The sequence below is a fragment of the Bombina bombina genome, chromosome 1 (assembly GCF_027579735.1).
Source record: "Bombina bombina isolate aBomBom1 chromosome 1, aBomBom1.pri, whole genome shotgun sequence".
Lineage (NCBI taxonomy): Eukaryota > Metazoa > Chordata > Amphibia > Anura > Bombinatoridae > Bombina > Bombina bombina.
This window is the reverse complement of record NC_069499.1, coordinates 30362567-30383673: the sequence shown is the minus strand read 5'-3', so window position 1 is coordinate 30383673 and position 21107 is coordinate 30362567. Positions and strand designations below refer to the sequence as shown.

General features: G+C 40.8%; 1 protein-coding gene across 1 annotated transcript; it reads left to right on the top strand.

The window, feature by feature from the left end:
- Nucleotides 1–17450: 17450 nt before the first annotated feature.
- Nucleotides 17451–18152, top strand: LOC128651711 (serine-rich 25 kDa antigen protein-like). The gene has a single exon (XM_053704700.1). The coding sequence runs from the start codon at nt 17451–17453 to the stop codon at nt 18150–18152; it is 702 nt and encodes a 233-aa protein (XP_053560675.1).
- The last annotated feature ends 2955 nt before the right edge of the window (nt 18153–21107 follow it).

Below are 21107 nucleotides of genomic sequence, written 5' to 3'. Positions count from 1 at the left end.
AGTCTGCGTTGTCAGTCCCGATGCCGTCCGAATAGCAGTAATGAATGACTTAGGGTTGTGGGCTTTGACTAAGTTGGCTAACAATTTGCCCGCTTTGTTACCATGTCTATAGAAGTGTCCTTGTCTGTAGACAGTGTGTCTATGGTCTTGTAGCTCAAAAAAGGTGTCTCTAGTTCTCTTTAGATCATAATATGTTTGTCTCGTTATATGGGAAGGTTTAGAAAGATAGTGGTTATATGCTTCTGTTAGTCGCGTCAAGAGGTCACTGTCCGTCTGTCTGGAAAGTTTATTAGTATGCGCCACAAAGGCAGTAATATGACCCCTCAGAACTGCCTTAGAGGTATGCCATAAGAGATCTAGGTTATCTAAATGTTGGTTATTATCTGATAGATAGTGCGTCCATGCCTGCGTAAGACACTGACGAAAGCCTACATTATTATACAGGTGGGAGGGGAATCTCCATGATTTATTTGATTGGTTGTGCTTTACCGGTTGCAATTTTATATGTATTGGGGCATGATCTGATATCGTGACTTGACTTATTGTGGGGGAGTGAATTTGGGGTGACAAAGCAGCCGAGGTCAGGAAGAAATCAATGCGTGATAAGGTACCATGTGACTTAGAAATGCAGGTATAGTCTCTCTGGTCTGGATTGTGTATTCTCCATACGTCAGTCAGGCCTAGTGTTTCCTTGAATGTGTGCATTAGTCGGGTCTCCCTTTTATATCTGGATATGTCCTTATTGGTTGTAGCCCCTAGGGAGGGGTCCCTAAATCTATCCAGTGGGAGTGTTTGTGCTAAGTTAAAATCTCCTCCAATTATTAGAAGTGAGGTGTTGTAAGTAGCTAGTTTCGCAAGCAAGCTGGTCCAGAATGTAGGGCTATATGCATTAGGGCCATAGACATTACACAGGATATAGGTAGTAGTTTGAATACGCATTGTTGTAATTAGGTATCTGCCTCCACTGTCAACCTCCGTATCTGTAAAGGAGATTGGTAGCCCCTTCCTAACCAGGACCGCCACTCCTCTTTTTCTACCCTCTGTTGGTGTGTAGAGAATTTGACCCACCCATCTAGATTTAAGTTTCTCATGTTCATTGGCAGACAGTCTAGTTTCCTGAATCAGTGCTATGTCAGACCTAAGTGTGTTGAGGTGTTGAAGTATCATGCTCCTCTTCGCTGGGGAAGTTATCCCTCCCACATTCCAAGAGGTAACCTTATAATTTATCGCCATAATGGAGTATTGATAATGTGGGGCATGCGAGCCACCAATTGGGGGCTCCATAGAGTTGTCTATAGTAGATGATTGTAGGTGTATGAGGTGGGTGCGGGTAAAACTCACTGTGGATGTTGGACTTTGTAACTGCCAGTGGCTGACGGATCCATAGGTACCCCGGGTTTAATCTAAGAGAGAAAGGAGTAACAGACATTAGCAATGTTTCATAAGACATACATGATGGTAATTTATCAGAACAGTACAAGCCATGTCTCCCGTGTCCCACAAGTTGGGCCGTGGTACAGGAAGTATTAGAGCTGAGAAACGAGGACATTCTCACTCTTTGGTCAGCTTTTTCCCCTCCGCATATGGCATATGAGGTCCAGCCGTTATAAGCAGTATAAGGAGAAGGGGGGGCATTTATGGAGGGAATATCTCTCTTAGGTATCTGAGCATTATTCTGAGGGGCCAGATATAGTGTGATGGACTTAGGGGGGCAGTTAGACACGAAATTTTCATTCCCTTCAACTAGCAGCAAGGCAGGTAGATTTATAAACAGATTTGGCACTATGCGTGCCAGATGCCGCCCAATAGGGAGAAGGTTATGTAGGGCCATATATGCGTTATATTCCGTTATAGGCATGTAGTCCATAGGGGACCACACACCCGCAAGGATATTAAAAGTTGGGGGCATATGAGGTGGCCGTATCGTAGGCAAAACATCACATAAGGGTAACATAATGACATGGTATAGCAGCATAGTGTAAACAGATATGGCAAGTAGTGCAGCAGTAGTAGAAAACCAGAAACAAATCTGACACTGTGTGTGCCGGATGCCACCCAATAATGATAGGCTATGCAGGGCCATATATGCATTGTATCTTGCTATAGGCATGTAGTCCAAAAGGGACCATGCACCTGTGAGGATAGCAAAGGCTGGGAGCATAGGGGGCGACTGCATTGTAGGCAATACAAAACATGAGGTGAACATAATAATGTGACATAACAGTATAATGTAAACAGTTGTGGCAAGTAGTGCAGTAACAGTAATAAACCATAATAACTTTAGAGGTATAAATTTTTCAGTCCATTCCACTCCCCAGTTGTATGGGGGAGCGGTGGAGGGCATAACTTCTTGTAAAATAGATGCCAGAATATGGCTCCAGGTACGAGTGTGCCTCCATGGTGTTCCTTCTGTTCTGGAGATTATCCAGGAGTCTCTCCTTCCATGGGAGAGCATTTGTAGTATGAGATTGTCCATAGTAAGACAAAGGAGGGCTAGGAGATAGTTGTGCCTGGTCAGCGAACAGCTCCCTGTTCCTCTGCATCCAGGTACACTTGCAGTTCTTTAGGGGTGCGAAAGAACCTATGTCAGGTCGGCGTCTGCAGCCTCAACTTGGCAGGGTATAACAAGGAGGCCTGTCTCCCCTCCTTATAGAGGCGGGAGCAGAGAGGAGCGAAGTCCTTGCGTAATTTGGTTACCTCTGTGGAAAAGTCCTGAAAGATCAAGAGTTTTTTGCCTTCAAACATTAGGTCTCCTTTGTGGGCACGGTAAGCTCGCAGGAGTGCAAGCTTTTCCTGATAGTTGAGGCACTTAAAGATTGTTTGGCTGGGTTTGGAGTTGGAGGTTTACAGGCCATTGTCTGGGCCTATTTGGTGCGCTCTTTCTATATCAAAAGGAAGGTGGTCTGGATTTATCCTGAGTATTTTAGGTAGAGTCATTGCTGTAAATTCTAGGAGATCTTTACCTTTCACAGATTCAGGTAGTCCCACTATTCTGAGGTTATTTCTCCGACTACGGTTTTCCAAGTCCTCCACTTTTTCTTGTAGAGCTTGGTTTTGGCGTAAGAGTTGTCGCACAGATGTGGTGGTAGATTCTTGTCAGTCCTCCACATCCGAAATACGCTGTTCTGCCTGCGTAAGTCTCGTAGAAAATTGACGGACCTCGCTGGTAAGGGTGTCCACACCCGCCTGGAGAGACTCCATTTTTGGCAAGAAAAAGGATTTGAGCTCTTGCAGTAAACCCGTGGGGTCCATGATAGGGGTATCTGAGGCCCTAGGAGGGGTCAGGGGGTCTGCATGTATTTCAACTGTGGCCTTTCTTTTGTCTAGCTGCTTGTTTCTGGAGGACATTTTCCCAACCAATGAATTGGGGACGGAGGGAAAGTACTGATCCAACTTCATACAAAGCACTGTAATAATGCTGTTTAATAACAAGGAAAGTCAGATGTAATGTTGTTCAGTGACCTCTAGATGGTGCTGTAAGACTATAGTTGCACAGCAGTCAGCTATTTTGCAGTCAGGCAGTGTTTTTTATCCAAATGCTAAGGCCTCTCTTTATTATATTGCACGATATGGGAGCCACAGAAACTTTCCAAGTGTAGCAAGTCCCCCAGGTATTAATGTATAGTAGTTAGGTTGTGGTATTAACAGTCCAGCATGTGATAGGGGTGCTCCTTACAGACGTGTAGATCTAACAGGTCAAAAAAAAAAGCTATGAGCCTGAGTTTAAGAGGTAAACAGCAAATGTCCCAGAGAAAGTCTCAGTGCCTGTCTGTTATATGTTATATGAAGTAATATCCCTTATGATAATAAGCAGAGTGGGCGAACCCTCAGCAATCTTACCGGCCCTTTACTGTGTGCTACGTCCGGCTCGGTGCGTGGGTTTTTGAGGGCACAAGCTACCCCTCTGTTGACATCAGCTACAAATGCGGTACTCCTTATGGCTCCTTCAGAGCCCGGTAGCAGCGGTGGTGTGAGGGGGGATTCTTTCAAGATGGCGCCCGCAGATGGAGAGGCCCTGCGCAGTGTCTCTCACCGGCCCCTTGTTGTTGTATGCTGCGTCTGGGTTTGTTTGCAGGTCTCGAGGGCTCAAATTATCCCTCTGCTGGCTCCGATTTCAGAGGTGGTCTTCCTTTCGGCTCCTTCAGAGTCCGGTAGCAACCGCGCTGCACAGGGGACCCTGCAAGATGGCGCCTGCAGCTAGAAGGCTTTGCGCAGCGGTGCTTTTCAGGCTGTCCTTCCTTGGGCAAGGGCGATCTCCGGCCCTTCACGGTATTTGGTCGGCTGGGGGGTAACTACCCAGCAAGACTTAATTGTGGGAGAACGGCTGGCAGCAATTAGAATAGGTTTAAATGTATTTAGGTTACGGAGCTCTCCTTCCCTGCTGCCAGCCGTTAGTGCCGCCCACCGGAAGTCCCATATGCAGATATGTTATTGTAAGTTTCACAAGTAGGTGCAATTTTATGAGGTAACTATTCCTGTTTTTATCTTTGTTGCTGCAGAGATTGATAGCAGTAGGTTAATAGATCCAGAAATGCCCCAGTAAATCTGTATTTTTTGTATGTTCTGTGAATTGATTAACACAATAAAGGAGTCCCTGATTTAATCTGTTGTCCCAATAACAGCGTGCTATAGAGACCAATATAAACGGATTATTAAGTCCCAGAACAGTTCACATGAATATGTTAGGTATAACAGTCCAAGACTGAGAGTAAAGGGTACTATTCAAGTGTCTATTATTTCTTCCCCCCAGGGAAACCTCCACTTCTGCCTATAAAGTATAGTGCTCAGCAGGGTAACGGATAGTTCCGGTACCTGTAAGGTGAATGATCTTTCCCGTGCCGCTTCCACTTAAGTGATGGGTAGTAGGTAGATGCCTGGACTTGTGTTGAACTTCCCCTCCAAATGAGCGATAAACCCCTCTGGAGCAGGTCCAGTTGGGACGTCCTGTCATTGGCATCGGTGAGCGTATTCCCAGGTAGATACTTCCTGGTACGTCACCAGCGGAGCTAGATGGTGATAGGCTATGGGTCGAAGGGAGGGGGGAAGATTCCTCACGTAGAGAATAAAATTCCAGTTATAGTCCAGTGAACACAAAGCGGTATTCCCTGCCACTGTAATGTGCAATTAAAGAACTAAAAAAAGAGGAAGTCACACGGGAACAAGACTGTGACTCTCTTTGTCTTATAAGGCGTGGAATTGTCTGAATAAACCACTTTTGCTACAGACTCTTCTTGTTCCAGTGTGACTTCCTCTTTTTTTGGTTCTATAATTGTTCTGTGAATTGCAGTCCCAGCACACAACTAAACAAATCCTCAGTATATATATTATACAAATTGTGCAACACTATTGAGCTTCCTGGCTTCATCACCCCTTGTCTCCTGCCCTCGATGGTATTATAAATCACATATCATGGCTTTCCCTTACCTCACACTGCTAAACTTCAGTGTAACAGAAGACCACAGAAACTGCTGAAAAAAACCCATACTGAGCTAGATTACTAGTGGAGATCTATTTATTGCTTGCACGTTAACTCTGCTAGGAGTAAGCTTTTTGCGCGTGTCGGGTAACGCACATATTAAAAATTTTAAGTAAAAAAGACGAACTTCGAATACCGCTGTCACGAATATCTCAGGATTCAGCTGCTAAGGAGTTAACTTTGTGTAGCTTGAACTCAAAACAGTTATTTGTTTTCAAGAAGAATTGTGTTTGTGTCTTCTTTGAAGTGCCAGGAGCATCATAAATGCTTGGCAGTGTAAACAGGATAAAGTTTATGGCTTAGGCTGTCAATAGAATGCATGATGCAAAACAGGCCCTTCATCACAAAAACTGACCAGGTCACTGAAAGGACATTGGTATATTATGTACATATGTGTGTTAAAACTGTTATAACCTTAAATGAAGGTAAATATGGCAACCTATGGTATATTTGATATCAAACCGATTCTCCCAATGAAATTAAAAGGTTCTAGATATGTAAATATAGAAATTGAGTTACCTAGCAGAACTTATAATGGATTGTATAATTTCAGGCAATAAATTAGTCTATTGAAGGTCATAAAGACAGGGGGGGGGTTTCTTAGCCCTCTCAGGAGGGTGTGGTCAGACAACTTGATCTCTGGAAAATGGTATAAGAATTTTAGGTTTTAACAATAAGATTGTCATTCTTACAAGGGGAGCTGCTTTACAGAAGTAAGGAGCCATCATTTTCATGCCAGCCCCGGGCACAGAGCTTGAAGCTAGGAAAGTATTCAATTCTGTTTTTTCTCCTTTTTATTTTAAAACACTGTTTGCGTGTGTAATTGTATTTGTAACAACTTTTTATTAATAATGCATTGTGCATAATATTTTTGGCATAATAAATAATTCCTTTATTAAGTTTGGCCTTTGTCTAATAATTGAACCACATTAGTGAAAGAGACTGGAATATTAGAACTGTATAATTTAGGTTATTTTCTGCTAAATTGTATTTCTAGAGTTAATGTGTAAAGTCTGGGTTTTTTCTTAGGATTTTCCCTTTAATAAATTTTAAGTGGTGGCAGTATTGGAGCTATAGGGTTGATAGTTTATTGTGGGTGGCATTAAAAGGGAGTTTTGGGCATTTCTCTTACGTCTAGTACAGACTAGGGAGTGTGATTAACCCTTGCACCCACTAAACTGAATCACAAGCTTGCCTGGTGTGGCTAGATTGTGACCTATTGGTGACAGTAAAAGGGGGCTGAAAACCCTTTCTGTGCCAAATAAGTGACTGGCGCAGGGTTGGATAACCTTGGTTCGTCACAACCGCATTAATATATTTCCCCTTAGGGGCATATTTAACAATGTGCAAGTGGACATGATACGAAGAAGTGTATCATGTCCACTGCATATCACTGCCCATCGATAAATGCTGACAGCATACTTCGGTAGCTCTGCAAGACTATTTCTGCACTGCCCCACTCGTGGGGCATGCAGAAATAGCACAATCTCACTACGTTTGTTTTTTTGCTAATGAGATACTGTTAATAACATTGGGAGGTTTGAGTTAGAAACACAATTTACTAAGTGTACCATACCTACATATTGCAAAAATAAGTTCCCCTGAAGTGGCAAAATAAAACACTTACAAACCCTATTTTACTGTATGAGAAAAAGTACTTAACCCCTTTGTAAATATTAACAAGAGGAGTAACAAAAGTATTTCCCAGTGTAACACAGTGGCCTCTCTTAAACCACACTAAATATATAACAGGCTAGACTAAGGGAAACTTAGGGGAAAGGTTGAGAAAGGGCCATTTTGGACCCAAGTATATCTTTAACAATAAAAGTCAACGATGAACTGAATATTCTGAACTAGCCATACCATAAATGAAAGGGGTACCGTCCTGACCTGGTAATATCTCTATTTCATGTGAATAGCGTAGAAGAATATATACATAGTGTCACACATACTGTAATGTTAAACTGGAGAGGTGGATAATGATGATCTCAGACCTTATAAGGTTATCAAGTAGTGGGGTGAAGATACAACCTTTTTTCGGCTTGGTGGTACAAGAAAAGCCTATCAATATGAACCTCTATATAATATTAATCTTTCACGTTCCATGTAACAGACTAGAAATATGTATGATATGATTGGCACGGTGGCCTATCGCCTAGACTACTGGGGTCACAAATATCTAACTAAGATGAGATGGGAGTTGACCTATTAGTAAACATATTACATTCCGGCTTAAGAGACCGTTTGGAACTGACGTAACTTTAAATGGAGCTCATTTAGTTAGCTTAATAGAAAATCTCCTACTAAATGAGATAAAAGGAATATCATAATTTAACAAACATATAGAAAGTGTGGTATCACAGTATTTGTATTACAAATTCACTTAGAAGTTGTGTATCTCCAAAATCGGATAACATCCGGGCCATAACTAAATGACTGACGGCCTCTTTATACACAATACAAAAACCTATGGTAGTTCCACAATTAAAGTTACATAGATAAAAAGCTACTATAAGTATCTGAAACCAGCCATAATCACACAATTAGTTACTATAAGGGTGTGTACCGAATATAAGTCTGCTAAGAAATATATATACTCTAATTATAGAGACTTTAGGATAAGACTATTTTTGGAACAGCAGTATTACTCGTTTACAAACGGATAATATCCTTGCAATAAATGAGGGGCTAATGGATTTTTTGTACTTATTAAGTAACTAATGTGGGTTATATAACTTATCATTTACAAATAACAGCGGTTAATAAGTGCATATACAAGCTACAGCCACATACTCAATTTGTACAGGTTTTGCAAAGGATATAAGCCTGTGAGGAATTACACACACAACTAATGCACACAGCACTAAATTATAGAGGCTTATTGCGTTGAAAGGATAATGAGAGAGTCAAACTCTTGGTAATACACAGTATATGATTAACTATCCAGTATTTATTACTGAAAAATCGCTACATAAGAAAACAGCAAGATTTTCAGAGTATTAACAGGAATATACTACAAACTCCCCCTAGCAATCATACTCGCTATTATAAGAGTGAGAAACCCTAACACAAGCCAGTAATACTGCTAATCCGTGATTGGTCAATAGTTGTGATGACACACTTAGATGTGTAAGATAGATCAACAGACAACGCATCCTAAGTTACTAGATCCGTGTTATTACTATTTCCATAGACATATCTACAAAGAGTGTAATAACAGGTATAATATTCTTGATACACAAATCAATGTACATAACGGATCTTACCTATAGATTAATATTATGCTACATGGGTGAATGCTAAGGAGGATCAAATAAGCACGGAGTAACACATTTGTACCAATATTAAAAGGAAACAGTAGTATCACTTTTTTCAGTTATCACGTTTTTCAGTTAAGCCAAGATACTATAATAAGACCCCTTTCTATGAGAGGTTATTATAACATTATTGGGGGCAAAAAGCCATCTACATAAAATACTTAACTTAAATGAACAACGGAATATACTACGGTGTCCTAATTTATATATTACAGTCATATTTTAATTTTATTAATAATTGATACAATTACTATAGAGAAATCTTTACACGTTTTTTATAGTTATTACATGTAACAATCACACATTGCCAGATGAGCAATGTACACAGACAGACTCTAGTGCTTGCATGTACGTTAACGTTATAGTTACTGGGAAAGACCCAGCCATTATTTATAAACATTACATGCCGACATATGAGCAACTTATACAGATAAACTCAAGTGTTTGATTGTACTGTGTTACAGTTACTAGGAGAGACCCACAGTATACACCCATTGGTGAAATAATTTTTAACCGGTACAAATATTACTACAGAATTGCCTCTATATGTGGTACCATTTGCATAGGAGACTTTAATATCTCAATGTTGCTATAATCCTAGTGACACATCGGGATAGGACATTAAAGGCATTACCAAATATTTGTGTTCACTATATTTAGCATTTAATAAACATAGCTTACTTTGCGGTTTTTAATACTTTGTGTGTTGTGTGTAATTTGTCTACAGTTTTTAATCAATTTGAATAAAAGTCATATTTTAATTATTTTCTCACATCTAGTACCACTCCCAAGTCTGGGCGTAGAGTGCTGGAGGTGCATACTGTCTCGTGACAAGTGTCTATACTTCCACAATTCTAGTTTTAATTCTAATTTATGCACAGCACCAACCCACCCACAATACTTCCATTTCAGAAGTGTAAGAATTCTAGAATACACTTAGGACAAAAATCATAGTGGGGATCACCTAAATAGTGCCATTGTTTAAATTGTTTCTTATATTACATTTCGGATTAATCTGCAATACTAAAATGAGAGGTGGCTTACACAAAACTCCACATTAAGTGAAATTTCCGGGTTGGCATAATGGAGAAGAGCAGATAAGCTGTTCTATATATCAGGCTACTAGGCTAGTGACACTGACTAATAGCTGCAGCTATTAATGTTAACACAAAAACCCATCCGGAGTTACTGAATCTAAGGCTACCATAAGTAAGTATACCCCTTACATTAAGGGCATCAAATAACCCACATGCTTTATGGTTGAGAGCTGTACAATACTAAAACCTGTCTTCCCTCATAGGCTAAAAAGGAAAGGTGTAATATTAACATATAGGGGCCGATTTATCAAGGTCCGAATGGAGCTTGATGCCCCTTGTTTCTGCCGAGTCTTCAGGCTCGCTGGAAACAGAAGTTATGAAGCAGCGGTCTAAAGACTGCTGCTCCATAACTTGTCCGCCTGCTCTGAGGCCGCGGACAGAAATCAACCCGATTGAATACGATCTGGTTGATTGACACCCCCTGCTAGCGGCTGCAGGGGTCGGTATTGCACAAGCAGTTTTAGTGAACTGCTTGTGCAATGATAAATGCTATCAGTGTATGCTGTCGCCATTAATCTATGTGCAGCGGACATGAAACACTACATCATATCATGTCCGCTAAGTGTCTCAACCTGGCCATACATTGACATTAACCTTAGGCTATGAGAACAATTAACTAAATTGTGGGGACATACAAGCCAAATAAATTCTTAATAGATAGTCACATGCAATAATAAATGGAGCATAGTATCTATAGCTTGGAGTTCTGCTGTTAGGCTTCATAACCATACCTGCTGACGTATAGAGTTTCTCTTGTGCAGTGTTAAAAATCCCCCCACATAAGTCTAGACACTTAGTTTAATAAGACTTAATTTATAGTTGTCACCAGCCATATGCAAAAGCCAGTAAAAGTAGCCCCAATGTGTAACAATAGCCTATTCCTTTGATGCAGTCACTTGGATTTGGAAAGAACAAAAAAGACTCAGGTCAGGAGCAGGGTCCGAGGACTCTCCTCTCTTCAAGTAGATAGGATTACTGGTAAGCAGTAAGTAAGACGTAGTCACGTCTTTACTAGGTCCATTGTTCACATTTACCAGTTTGGGCAAATTGATTTGTGTGGCCAACTTCTGTGGGGCAACATAGGGAGCCGTGTGGGATTAGATTTTGCTGGCAGAGGAGCCATCAGATTTGCGAGTTAGGGTGACAGTGTCGGCACTGGGCGCAGGCAAATTTTACCCCGAGGGGTGCCTTCCCAGGGCCCGACCAGCCGCACTTACCAGAATCTTTAAAGACTTTAAGTCCAGATGTATAGATATCTCCTGCATCGGTTTAACTCCCTCTCTATTCAAGCCTGGTATATCCCAGGAATCAGAGCTTCCAGTGAGATCGCTATGTTCTGCAGCAGGTACATCAGGTGACATGTTATGTGTAGAACGTACCGATGACCAAGCCGTAGGCCCGCTAGAAACACTTAGAGCATTTTCTGAGGATCGTGTATGGATGTGGGTAAAATCCGGCCGGGTATAGGATGAGTTTTGTAGCGTTTTACAAATGTGTAGGCATAGCTAATCTGAAATAGTTGTTAGACGCGGATAGACAGGAGGAAGTGAGATTTTAAGTAAACAAACTTAAAATATTTGCTGTGGGCGATCTTCATAAATCGTCTAAAACTTATGGAGCTTCACAGAGACATGTCTTGCCGCTTTAAGAGCAGGCTCCGCCCACCAATCTCACTACTTTTAGCGAGATCGCGGCAGAGTGGTTAAGGCCTGTCTTTGCAGTCTCTAATACGCATGATTACGGGCACAGTCAGACACTGATCCTCATGGCCTTTTGAAGTCTTGCACGCAGTCGGCAGTCACTGACTGATCCCTCCTTACGGCCAGGTATATTTGTCTTGCGCTGTAGAGAGAGAAAGAGAGAGAGAGAAATATCTATTTAAAAATAAAAAGAACATTTTCTTCTATGTGAGGAAGTATTCCTATCATCTTAAGGTTTAGCGCAATTGGTCTACTGCAGTGTTGGTTTGTGCACGCCCCATAGAAGTCTATGGGGAGAATGTGTTAGCATGGTCACAATATCAAAAGACCTGCTAGCGATAAAATAATTTAGCGTGCCACTTGTAATCTGGCCCATAAGCGCTTAAGTACGAACAACATATTATTGTCATCTTCATTACTATAAGATATAATTGATGTCGTTAAGGTGCCTAAATTCTGTGTAAAGAATCTTGATCACTATGAACTAACTTTTGTGGCTTTAAAGTAACAATAAACATTGTTTGATGCAGCACACTCAGCTCTGAAGGCGCATGTCCAACAAGGTACCATATGAAGTCTTCTAAATGCATCTGGAGTTCTGGGTTTAGTTGCAGCCCCAACTAAAATTGAGACACACAGGAATTACTTCTAATAAGAAATAATCTCATCAGAGTATCTGTTGTTAATGGCATATGATATATTGACTCATTTTACTGTTTTATGCTCATACTCATTTATGCAGCTGCAGACTCGCACCATTGCTTCCTAAGCTCTCAGGGGGGTTGATTAAAATCCCCCCAGACTGATGAGACCAGGGTAATTGACAACCTCACTCTTGCAGAAGAGATTGTGTGAGAACAGGGGCAGGATCGCAAACTGGTGGTGACTGCAAGCAGACAGGTTTCCCCTCTGGGAACATGTCTGCCCACCATACCTTCATAAATATACCTGTAAATCAATATCTCTGTTGTTTGGTAAATTATGGAAAGTTGGGGGAAAAACAATAAAAAAAAACAATATACAAATATTTTAAATGCTTAGGAACAGATAATGGGGCCTATTTATCAAAGTGTCAACTGTGTTGCATTCGCCGGCATCAATACACTTGCCAGACATCGCTGCTGCGGACCTGAATACGATCTCCTTATTTATAAAAAAAGCAGTCAAAAACATGCACATCCAGTACGGCGCGAAGAGCATTGGACTGGTGTTAACTAACAGTCATCAACGTTGCGGTTATGCAGGTTTTTCCCCAACTTTATTTATTTCATTTCATTACTTCTCATGAACAAGCACATTTCTCTAAAGCTAGTCTTATATTTTTCATCTGGTAATGTCCAAAAAATAGATTGATTTATAGTCTGTTACATGGAACGTGAAAGATGAATATTATATAGAGGTTCATATTGATAGGCTGTTCTTGTACCACCAAGCCGAAAAAAGGTTGTATCTTCACCCCACTACTTGATAACCTTATAAGGTCTGAGATCATCATTATCCACCTCTCCAGTTTAACATTACAGTATGTGTGACACTATGTATATATTCTTCTACGCTATTCACATGACATAGAGATATTACCAGGTCAGGACGGTACCCCTTTCATTTATGGTATGGCTAGTTCAGAATATTCAATTCATCGTTGACTTTTATTGTTAAAGATATACTTGGGTCCAAAATGGCCCTTTCTCAACCTTTCCCCTAAGTTTCCCTTAGTCTAGTCTGTTATATATTTGGTGTGGTTTAGGAGAGGCCACGGTGTTACACTGGGAAATACTTTTGTTACTCCTCTTGTTAATATTTACAAAGGGGATTAGTACTTTTTCTCAAACAGTAAAATAGGGTTTGTAAGTGTTTTATTTTGCCACTTAAGGGGAACTTATTTTTGCAATATGTAGGTATGGTACACTTAGTAAATTGTGTGAGGCCGAATGGGGTTGTCATGTTCCTTGTTCAGAGGAGAATTGCCTGGTATTTCGGGGCTGGACTGACCTTACTTGGCGGGATCAGACTGATATACTTCAGGAAAGTTTTCTTTTGTGAAAAGCACACTGGTCTAAAAGAGGCTGCTTCCGGGTGGTAAATCGCCATAGAACAAGCCACTGAGCTGTTGTTCGTTCCTGGTAGAGCGCTTCTCTCTTTGTATGCAAATTATTATGACCCTGGGGAAGTCTCCCTATGGGTGATGGGGGAAACCAGACGTGGACTCCTTGCCCAGTGTGCTTAGAGGAATGTGGCTGCACCTCACTGACGAGGCCCATAGAAGGCCGAATGGGGTTGTCATGTTCCTTGTTCAGAGGAGAATTGCCTGGTATTTCGGGGCTGGACTGACCTTACTTGGCGGGATCAGACTGATATACTTCAGGAAAGTTTTCTTTTGTGAAAAGCACACTGGTCTAAAAGAGGCTGCTTCCGGGTGGTAAATCGCCATAGAACAAGCCACTGAGCTGTTGTTCGTTCCTGGTAGAGCGCTTCTCTCTTTGTATGCAAATTATTATGACCCTGGGGAAGTCTCCCTATGGGTGATAGGGGAAACCAGACGTGGACTCCTTGCCCAGTGTGCTTAGAGGAATGTGGCTGCACCTCACTGACGAGGCCCATAGAAGGCCGAATGGGGTTGTCATGTTCCTTGTTCAGAGGAGAATTGCCTGGTATTTCGGGGCTGGACTGACCTTACTTGGCGGGATCAGACTGATATACTTCAGGAAAGTTTTCTTTTGTGAAAAGCACACTGGTCTAAAAGAGGCTGCTTCCGGGTGGTAAATCGCCATAGAACAAGCCACTGAGCTGTTGTTCGTTCCTGGTAGAGCGCTTCTCTCTTTGTATGCAAATTATTATGACCCTGGGGAAGTCTCCCTATGGGTGATGGGGGAAACCAGACGTGGACTCCTTGCCCAGTGTGCTTAGAGGAATGTGGCTGCACCTCACTGACGAGGCCCATAGTAGGCCGAATGGGGTTGTCATGTTCCTTGTTCAGAGGAGAATTGCCTGGTATTTCGGGGCTGGACTGACCTTACTTGGCGGGATCAGACTGATATACTTCAGGAAAGTTTTCTTTTGTGAAAAGCACACTGGTCTAAAAGAGGCTGCTTCCGGGTGGTAAATCGCCATAGAACAAGCCACTGAGCTGTTGTTCGTTCCTGGTAGAGCGCTTCTCTCTTTGTATGCAGTAAAATAGGGTTTGTAAGTGTTTTATTTTGCCACTTTATATTTATCTTATAGAAAGTTATTTTTATATTTATTTGTTATAGGATACTTTCACAGAAATTAATGTTTATTTGTATTTCTAGGAGTCATTTTTTTTAATTTATTTTTTAAATTATTATTAATGCTAGAATTTGTACATATATCCTTGCACATACTTTATGTATATACAGTATCTCACAAAAGTGAGTACACCCCTGACATTTTTGTAAATATTTTATTATATCTTTTCATGTGACAACACTGAAGAAATGACACTTTGCTACAATGTAAAGTAGTGAGTGTACAGCCTGTATAACAGAGTAAATTTGATGTCCACTCAAAATAACTCAACACACAGCCATTAATGTCTAAACCGTTGGTAACAAAAGTGAGTACACCCCTATGTAGAAATGTCTAAATTGGGCCCAAAGTGTCAATATTTTGTGTGGCCACCATTGTTTTCCAGAACTGCTTTAACCCTCTTGGGCATGGAGTTCACCAGAGCTTCACAGGTTGCTACTGGAGTCCTCTTCCACTCCTCCTTGACGACATCATGGAGCTGATGGATGTTAGAGACTTTGTGCTCCCCCACCTTCCCTTTGAGGATGCCCCACAGATGCTCAATAGGGTTTAGGTCTGGAGACATGCTTGGCCAGTCCATCACCTTTACCCTCAGCTTCTTTAGCAAGGCAGTGGTCGTCTTGGAGTTGTGTTTGGGGTCGTTTTCATGTTGGAATACTGCCCTACAGCCCAGTCTCCGAAGGGAGTGGATCATGCTCTGCTTCAGTATGTCACAGTACATGTTGGCATTCATGGATCCCTCAATGAACTGTAGCTCCCCAGTGCTGGCAGCACTCATGCAGGCCCAGACCATGACACTCCCACCCCCATGCTTGACTGTAGGCAAGACACACTTGTCTTTTGACCCAAATAACTTTATCTTGGTCTCATCCGACCACAGGACATGGTTCCAGTAATCCATGTCCTTAGTCTGCTTGTCTTCAGCAAACTGTTTGCAGGTTTTCTTGTGCATCATCTTTAGAAGAGGCTTCCTTCTGGGACAACAGCCATGCAGACCAATTTGATGCAGTGTGTGGCGTATGGTCTGAGCACTGACAGGCTGACCCCCCACCCCTTAAACCTTTGCAGCAATGCTGGCAGCACTCATACATCTATTTTCCAAAGACAACCTCTGGATAGGACACTGAGCACTTGCACTCAATTTCTTTGGTCGACCATGCAAGGCCTGTTCTGAGTGGAACCTGTCCTGTGAAACCGCTGTATGGTCTTGTGCACCTTGCTGCAGCTCAGTTTCAGGGTCTTGGCAATCTTCTTATAGCCTAGGCCATCTTTATGTAGAGCAACAATTCTTTTTTTCAGATCCTCAGAGAGTTCTTTGCCATGAGGTGCCATGTTGAACTTCCAGTGACCAGTATGAGAGAGTGTGAGAGCGATAACACCAAATTTAACACACCTGCTCCCCATTCACACCTGAGACCATGTAACACTAATGAGTCACATGACACCGGATAGGGAAAATAGCTAATTGGGTCCAATTTGGACATTTCCACTTAGGTGTGTACTCACTTTTGTTGCCAATGGTTTAGACATTAATGGCTGTGTGTTGAGTTATTTTGAGGGGACAGCAAATTTACACTGTTATACAGGCTGTACACTCACTACTTTACATTGTAGCAAAGTGTCATTTCTTCAGTGTTGTCACATGAAAGATATATAGATATAATAAAATATTTACAAAAATGTGAGGGGTGTATTCACTTTTGTGATATACTGTGTATATATACACATATATATATATATATATATATATATATATATATATATATATGTGTGTGTGTGTGTATACATACAGTATGTGTGTGTGTTTGTTTTGTCAGAACTCAGAAATCTTTTGCAAACATATTTACATATCCCTAAGTTCCTTTTTTTTTTCTAAACAATGTTGTCTTTCATATCTCTGTGTTTATTTATACCACTATATGTATATAGTGCAATTGTATTATTATTCTGAGCAGGACTATTTGTGAATATAACGTAATCAGAGTATAATATGTATTTATTTGCAATCAATGGATATTTTAAAGGGATAGGAAAGTACAAAATTAAGTTGCATGATTCAGATAGAGCCGGTCATTTTAAAACATTTTCAAATTAACTTCTATTTTCAAATGTGCTTTGTTCTCTTGGTATCCCTTGTTGGAAAAGAATATGCACATATCCTACACTAGTGGGAGCTAGCTGCTGATTGGTGCCTGCACACATTTGTCTCTTGTGATTGGCTAAATAGATATGTTCAGCTATCTGCCAGTAGTGCAATGCTGTTCCTTCAGCAAAGGATAACAAGAGAATGAAGCAAATTTGATAATAGAAGTAAATTGGAAAGTTGTTTAAAATTGTATCTTCTATCCAAATCATGAAAGAATATGTTGGGGTTTCCTGTCCATTTAAGCGCTGGGCCAGTGACCACCTCAACTTCATATTTTTCTCCGATTTTTTTTTCACATCCTTTTGTAAACCCACAACACTTTTTACACTTTCACCCAATCCCTTTTCCACCTTTTTATTTCCCCCCCCCACATATTATCCCTGATACTCCATAGGCTTGTGGTTGATGGATACATTCTTAGTGACCAATAAAGCTGCCCTGCCCAATATGCCTCCAAAACCTAGAGATAAGAAGATGAGAAATAGCTTTGGTAGCACTGAGCTAAATACTGAAGATAGACCTCATGGTAGCACTGAGCTAAATACTGAAGATAGACCTCATGGTAGCACTGAGCTAAATACTGAAGATAGACCTCATGGTAGCACTGAGCTAAATACTGAAGATAGACCTCATGGTAGCACTGAGCTAAATACTGAAGATAGACCTCATGGTAGCACTGAGCTAAATACTGAAGATAGACCTCATGGTAGCACTGAGCTAAATACTGAAGATAGACCTCATGGTAGCACTGAGCTAAATACTGAAGATAGACCTCATGGTAGCACTGAGCTAAATACTGAAGATAGACCTCATGGTAGCACTGAGCTAAATACTGAAGATAGACCTCATGGTAGCACTGAGCTAAATACTGAAGATAGACCTCATGGTAGCACTGAGCTAAATACTGAAGATAGACCTCATGGTAGCACTGAGCTAAATACTGAAGATAGACCTCATGGTAGCACTGAGCTAAATACTGAAGATAGACCTCATGGTAGCACTGAGCTAAATACTGATGGTAGCACTACAGTGATTGATTCTGATTCTCTTGTTAAACAAATCTCTGATATTTTCTCCCCCCAGTTCGAAGGGGTAAAAAAGACCTTTCTTCCCTCACAAAGGAAATTAGACAATTTTCAAATAGGTTAACAGATATTGAAAGTAGAATTGGAGGCATAGATAAGCTACAACACTCTCAACAAGGCTCCATTGACCAACAAACTAAAACAATCCAAATATTGCAGTTTCACTTAAATGAATTGGAGGATAGATCACGAAGAAACAACCACAAAATAGTAGGGATCCCAGAAACAACTGAGTTTACAGATCTTATGTATCTGGTCTCAGTTTGTTTGCCCCAAGCTCTGGGAGTAACTGAGGAAGCTCTCCCATGTATTATAGAAAGAGTTCACAGATTAGGCCCCCCATCATCAAAAATAACCAAACCATACTAAAAAGACCAATTATGGTAAAGTACCTTAAATTTCATGACAAACAGAAATTGTTAGCGCTATATCACCAACATATACCGTTTGACTTCGAACATAGCCGTGTCCTGTTTTTCCAGGACTTTTCCAGCGAAACGTGTAATAAAAGACGAATATTTGCCCCTCTCTGCTCGCAGTTAATCGAACTAGGATATAAGGCTACCATGATCTACCCGGCTAAATTAAAAGTCACTCATAATTCAAAAACAGTCATTTTAGACAGTGAAGAGAAAGTTAAACACTTTATTGACAGTTCTAAGGTTTAAAGAGTTAAGTTTTTATTTATACTACTTGCTGGATCGTATGTTGATGTGTTTCCTTTTTCCCTTTTTCTTTTTTCTCTCTCCCTGCCTCTCCCAGAGTTTCAATCTATGCACTTATTTTCTAAATTATCATGAAGAACTTATTTAAGTTCCTTTCATGGAATGTGAGTGGGATTTCATCCCCAATCAAGCGAAAAAGAATCATCTCAAGAAAATGATCTCAAGATATTCACCCCAGATGTTGTACTTCTACAAGAAACTCATTTAAATAGCGTGGAAGCAGATAAATTACGGATGGAATGGATAGGTGAAGTGGTATCAACCCCGGCGGTGAGGAGGAAGAGAGGGGTGGCCTGTTTATTTAATACAAATTTGGATTTTAAAATAGTTGATCAGATTCAAGATCCTGAAGGTAGATTTCTAATTTTAAAAGTAGAATTTCAGGGATCCTATTTTACTTTATGCAATTTATATCCTCCTAATGAATACCAACCCATTTTCTGGGAAAAAAACTGTTTGCCAGATTATTAGATTTCTCAGACTCAAAACTAATTTTGGGAGGAGACTTTAACTGTGTGCTTAACCCATATTTAGACCAACTAAGTACTTTAAATAGACAGAGATATTTCAGAAAGGCCAAATTGGTCTCTAATTTTGCTAAAAGTTTAAAACTCAGAGACATATGGAGACTAGGGATTTTTCTTTCCAAAAATCCCAATGACTGGTATGAGTTACATTTTTCCTCTTTATGTCAAAAATGTTTTCTTCTTTTACAGAATTGGACTAGAATCCAACTAGCTCTCTTGGCCAGAATAGCCCTTATTAAAATGATTCTACCCCCATAAGTTATTCTTTGTTCTTCAAAACGTCCCTATACTATTGAAGGCCCAAGATATTAAGAGATTTAATTCCAATTGCTCACAATTTCTCTGGAGCAAGAGGAAACCTAGTATATCTATTAATAAATTATCACATTCCAGGAAAGATGGAGGCTTTGCCCTCCTTAACATTAAACTTTACAATTGGGCAACTCTAAGTAAGTTAGCTCTAGACTGGCTTTCTGATACAGACTTTATTATCAATTTGGCAGTCAAAGAAGCTTTGGTCTTTCCATATTCCCTAAAGGCTCTTTTGCACATAAATTTAGAGGCACCCAAGAAAAAGAGAATACCAAATTATACAATAATTAATATACTCACAGCATGGAACAAGGTCTGTAAGTTCCTGGAAGTCGATAAAGGCATATCATCATATCTTCCAATAATGCGCAACCCACAATTCAACATTGCTCTCAAATCCTTTGCTTTTAAAAAATGGTCACAAAAGGGGCTTAAGTTTATTTCTCAGTTAATTGACCCTCAGCTAAAATAGGGAGCCAAAGGGTATTAACACGACATTTCCAATCTGACCAAATTAATTCAAAAAAGTTGGATTTTCCCATAGAGTAATATATGTTTTTTTTCCATCGAATAAGTATACGCCATTAAGGAAACAATGTCCGACCATGTAGGGGGGCTTGTTCTTTTCCAAGCTCTGGCTATAGAGAGTTTACCGGTTGAGAATAGGTATATACAAAATATACCATAGTGTCTGGGCAATTTACATGTTCCTAAGTGAAAGAGGGCCACCTCTGGGGTCCTGGGGAGGGTGATTCCCATGTTCGTAAGTGTGGTAAAGCACTTCTTCCAGAGTAGTTTAAGATTGGGACAACTCCACCAGATATGGGTCATGTCTCCAATGTGTGCGCAGTCCTTACAACAGGTCGGGGAAGTCATGGGGAAAAGTGTGGCTAACCTTCCTGGAACATAGTACCAGTGCATGAGGAGTTGGTGATGCAGGTTTCGTATATATTGTGACACAATGCAATGCTTTTTTAGTGAACAAGAATGTACAGTGCCATCCCTTAGTGGCAACTGACACGTCTAACTTTTGCTCCCATTTAAGGATGGTGGGGCTTTATCTACTGGGGTCATGCCTTCCATCAGAGTGTAGTGTAGGGACAGCGGTTTGCCTAATCGAAGCCCCTGCTGCCACCTGGCTTCCCATATTGTTAACTGGCATGAAGAAGAGGGCTTAAAACCCCATCAAGACAACAAGCTGATTACCCTAGTATGTTCGAATGTCATGTATGGTGGGACGGGTAGGGGGCTTTTGATTTGAGTGAGTTTCACATAGGCACCTTGGGGGGTCGTGGACCATAAGTCCGCTACTTTTAAGATACCCAGCTTAGCCCAAGATACTGGGTGTAAGTCTGGTAGGCCCATTAGGAGGCCAACAATAGTGGTTATTGGGGGTTGGGTGGGGGGCCACCTACTTATAGTGTCGTAATTGTTCCCAAGCTGCTAGGCATTCTC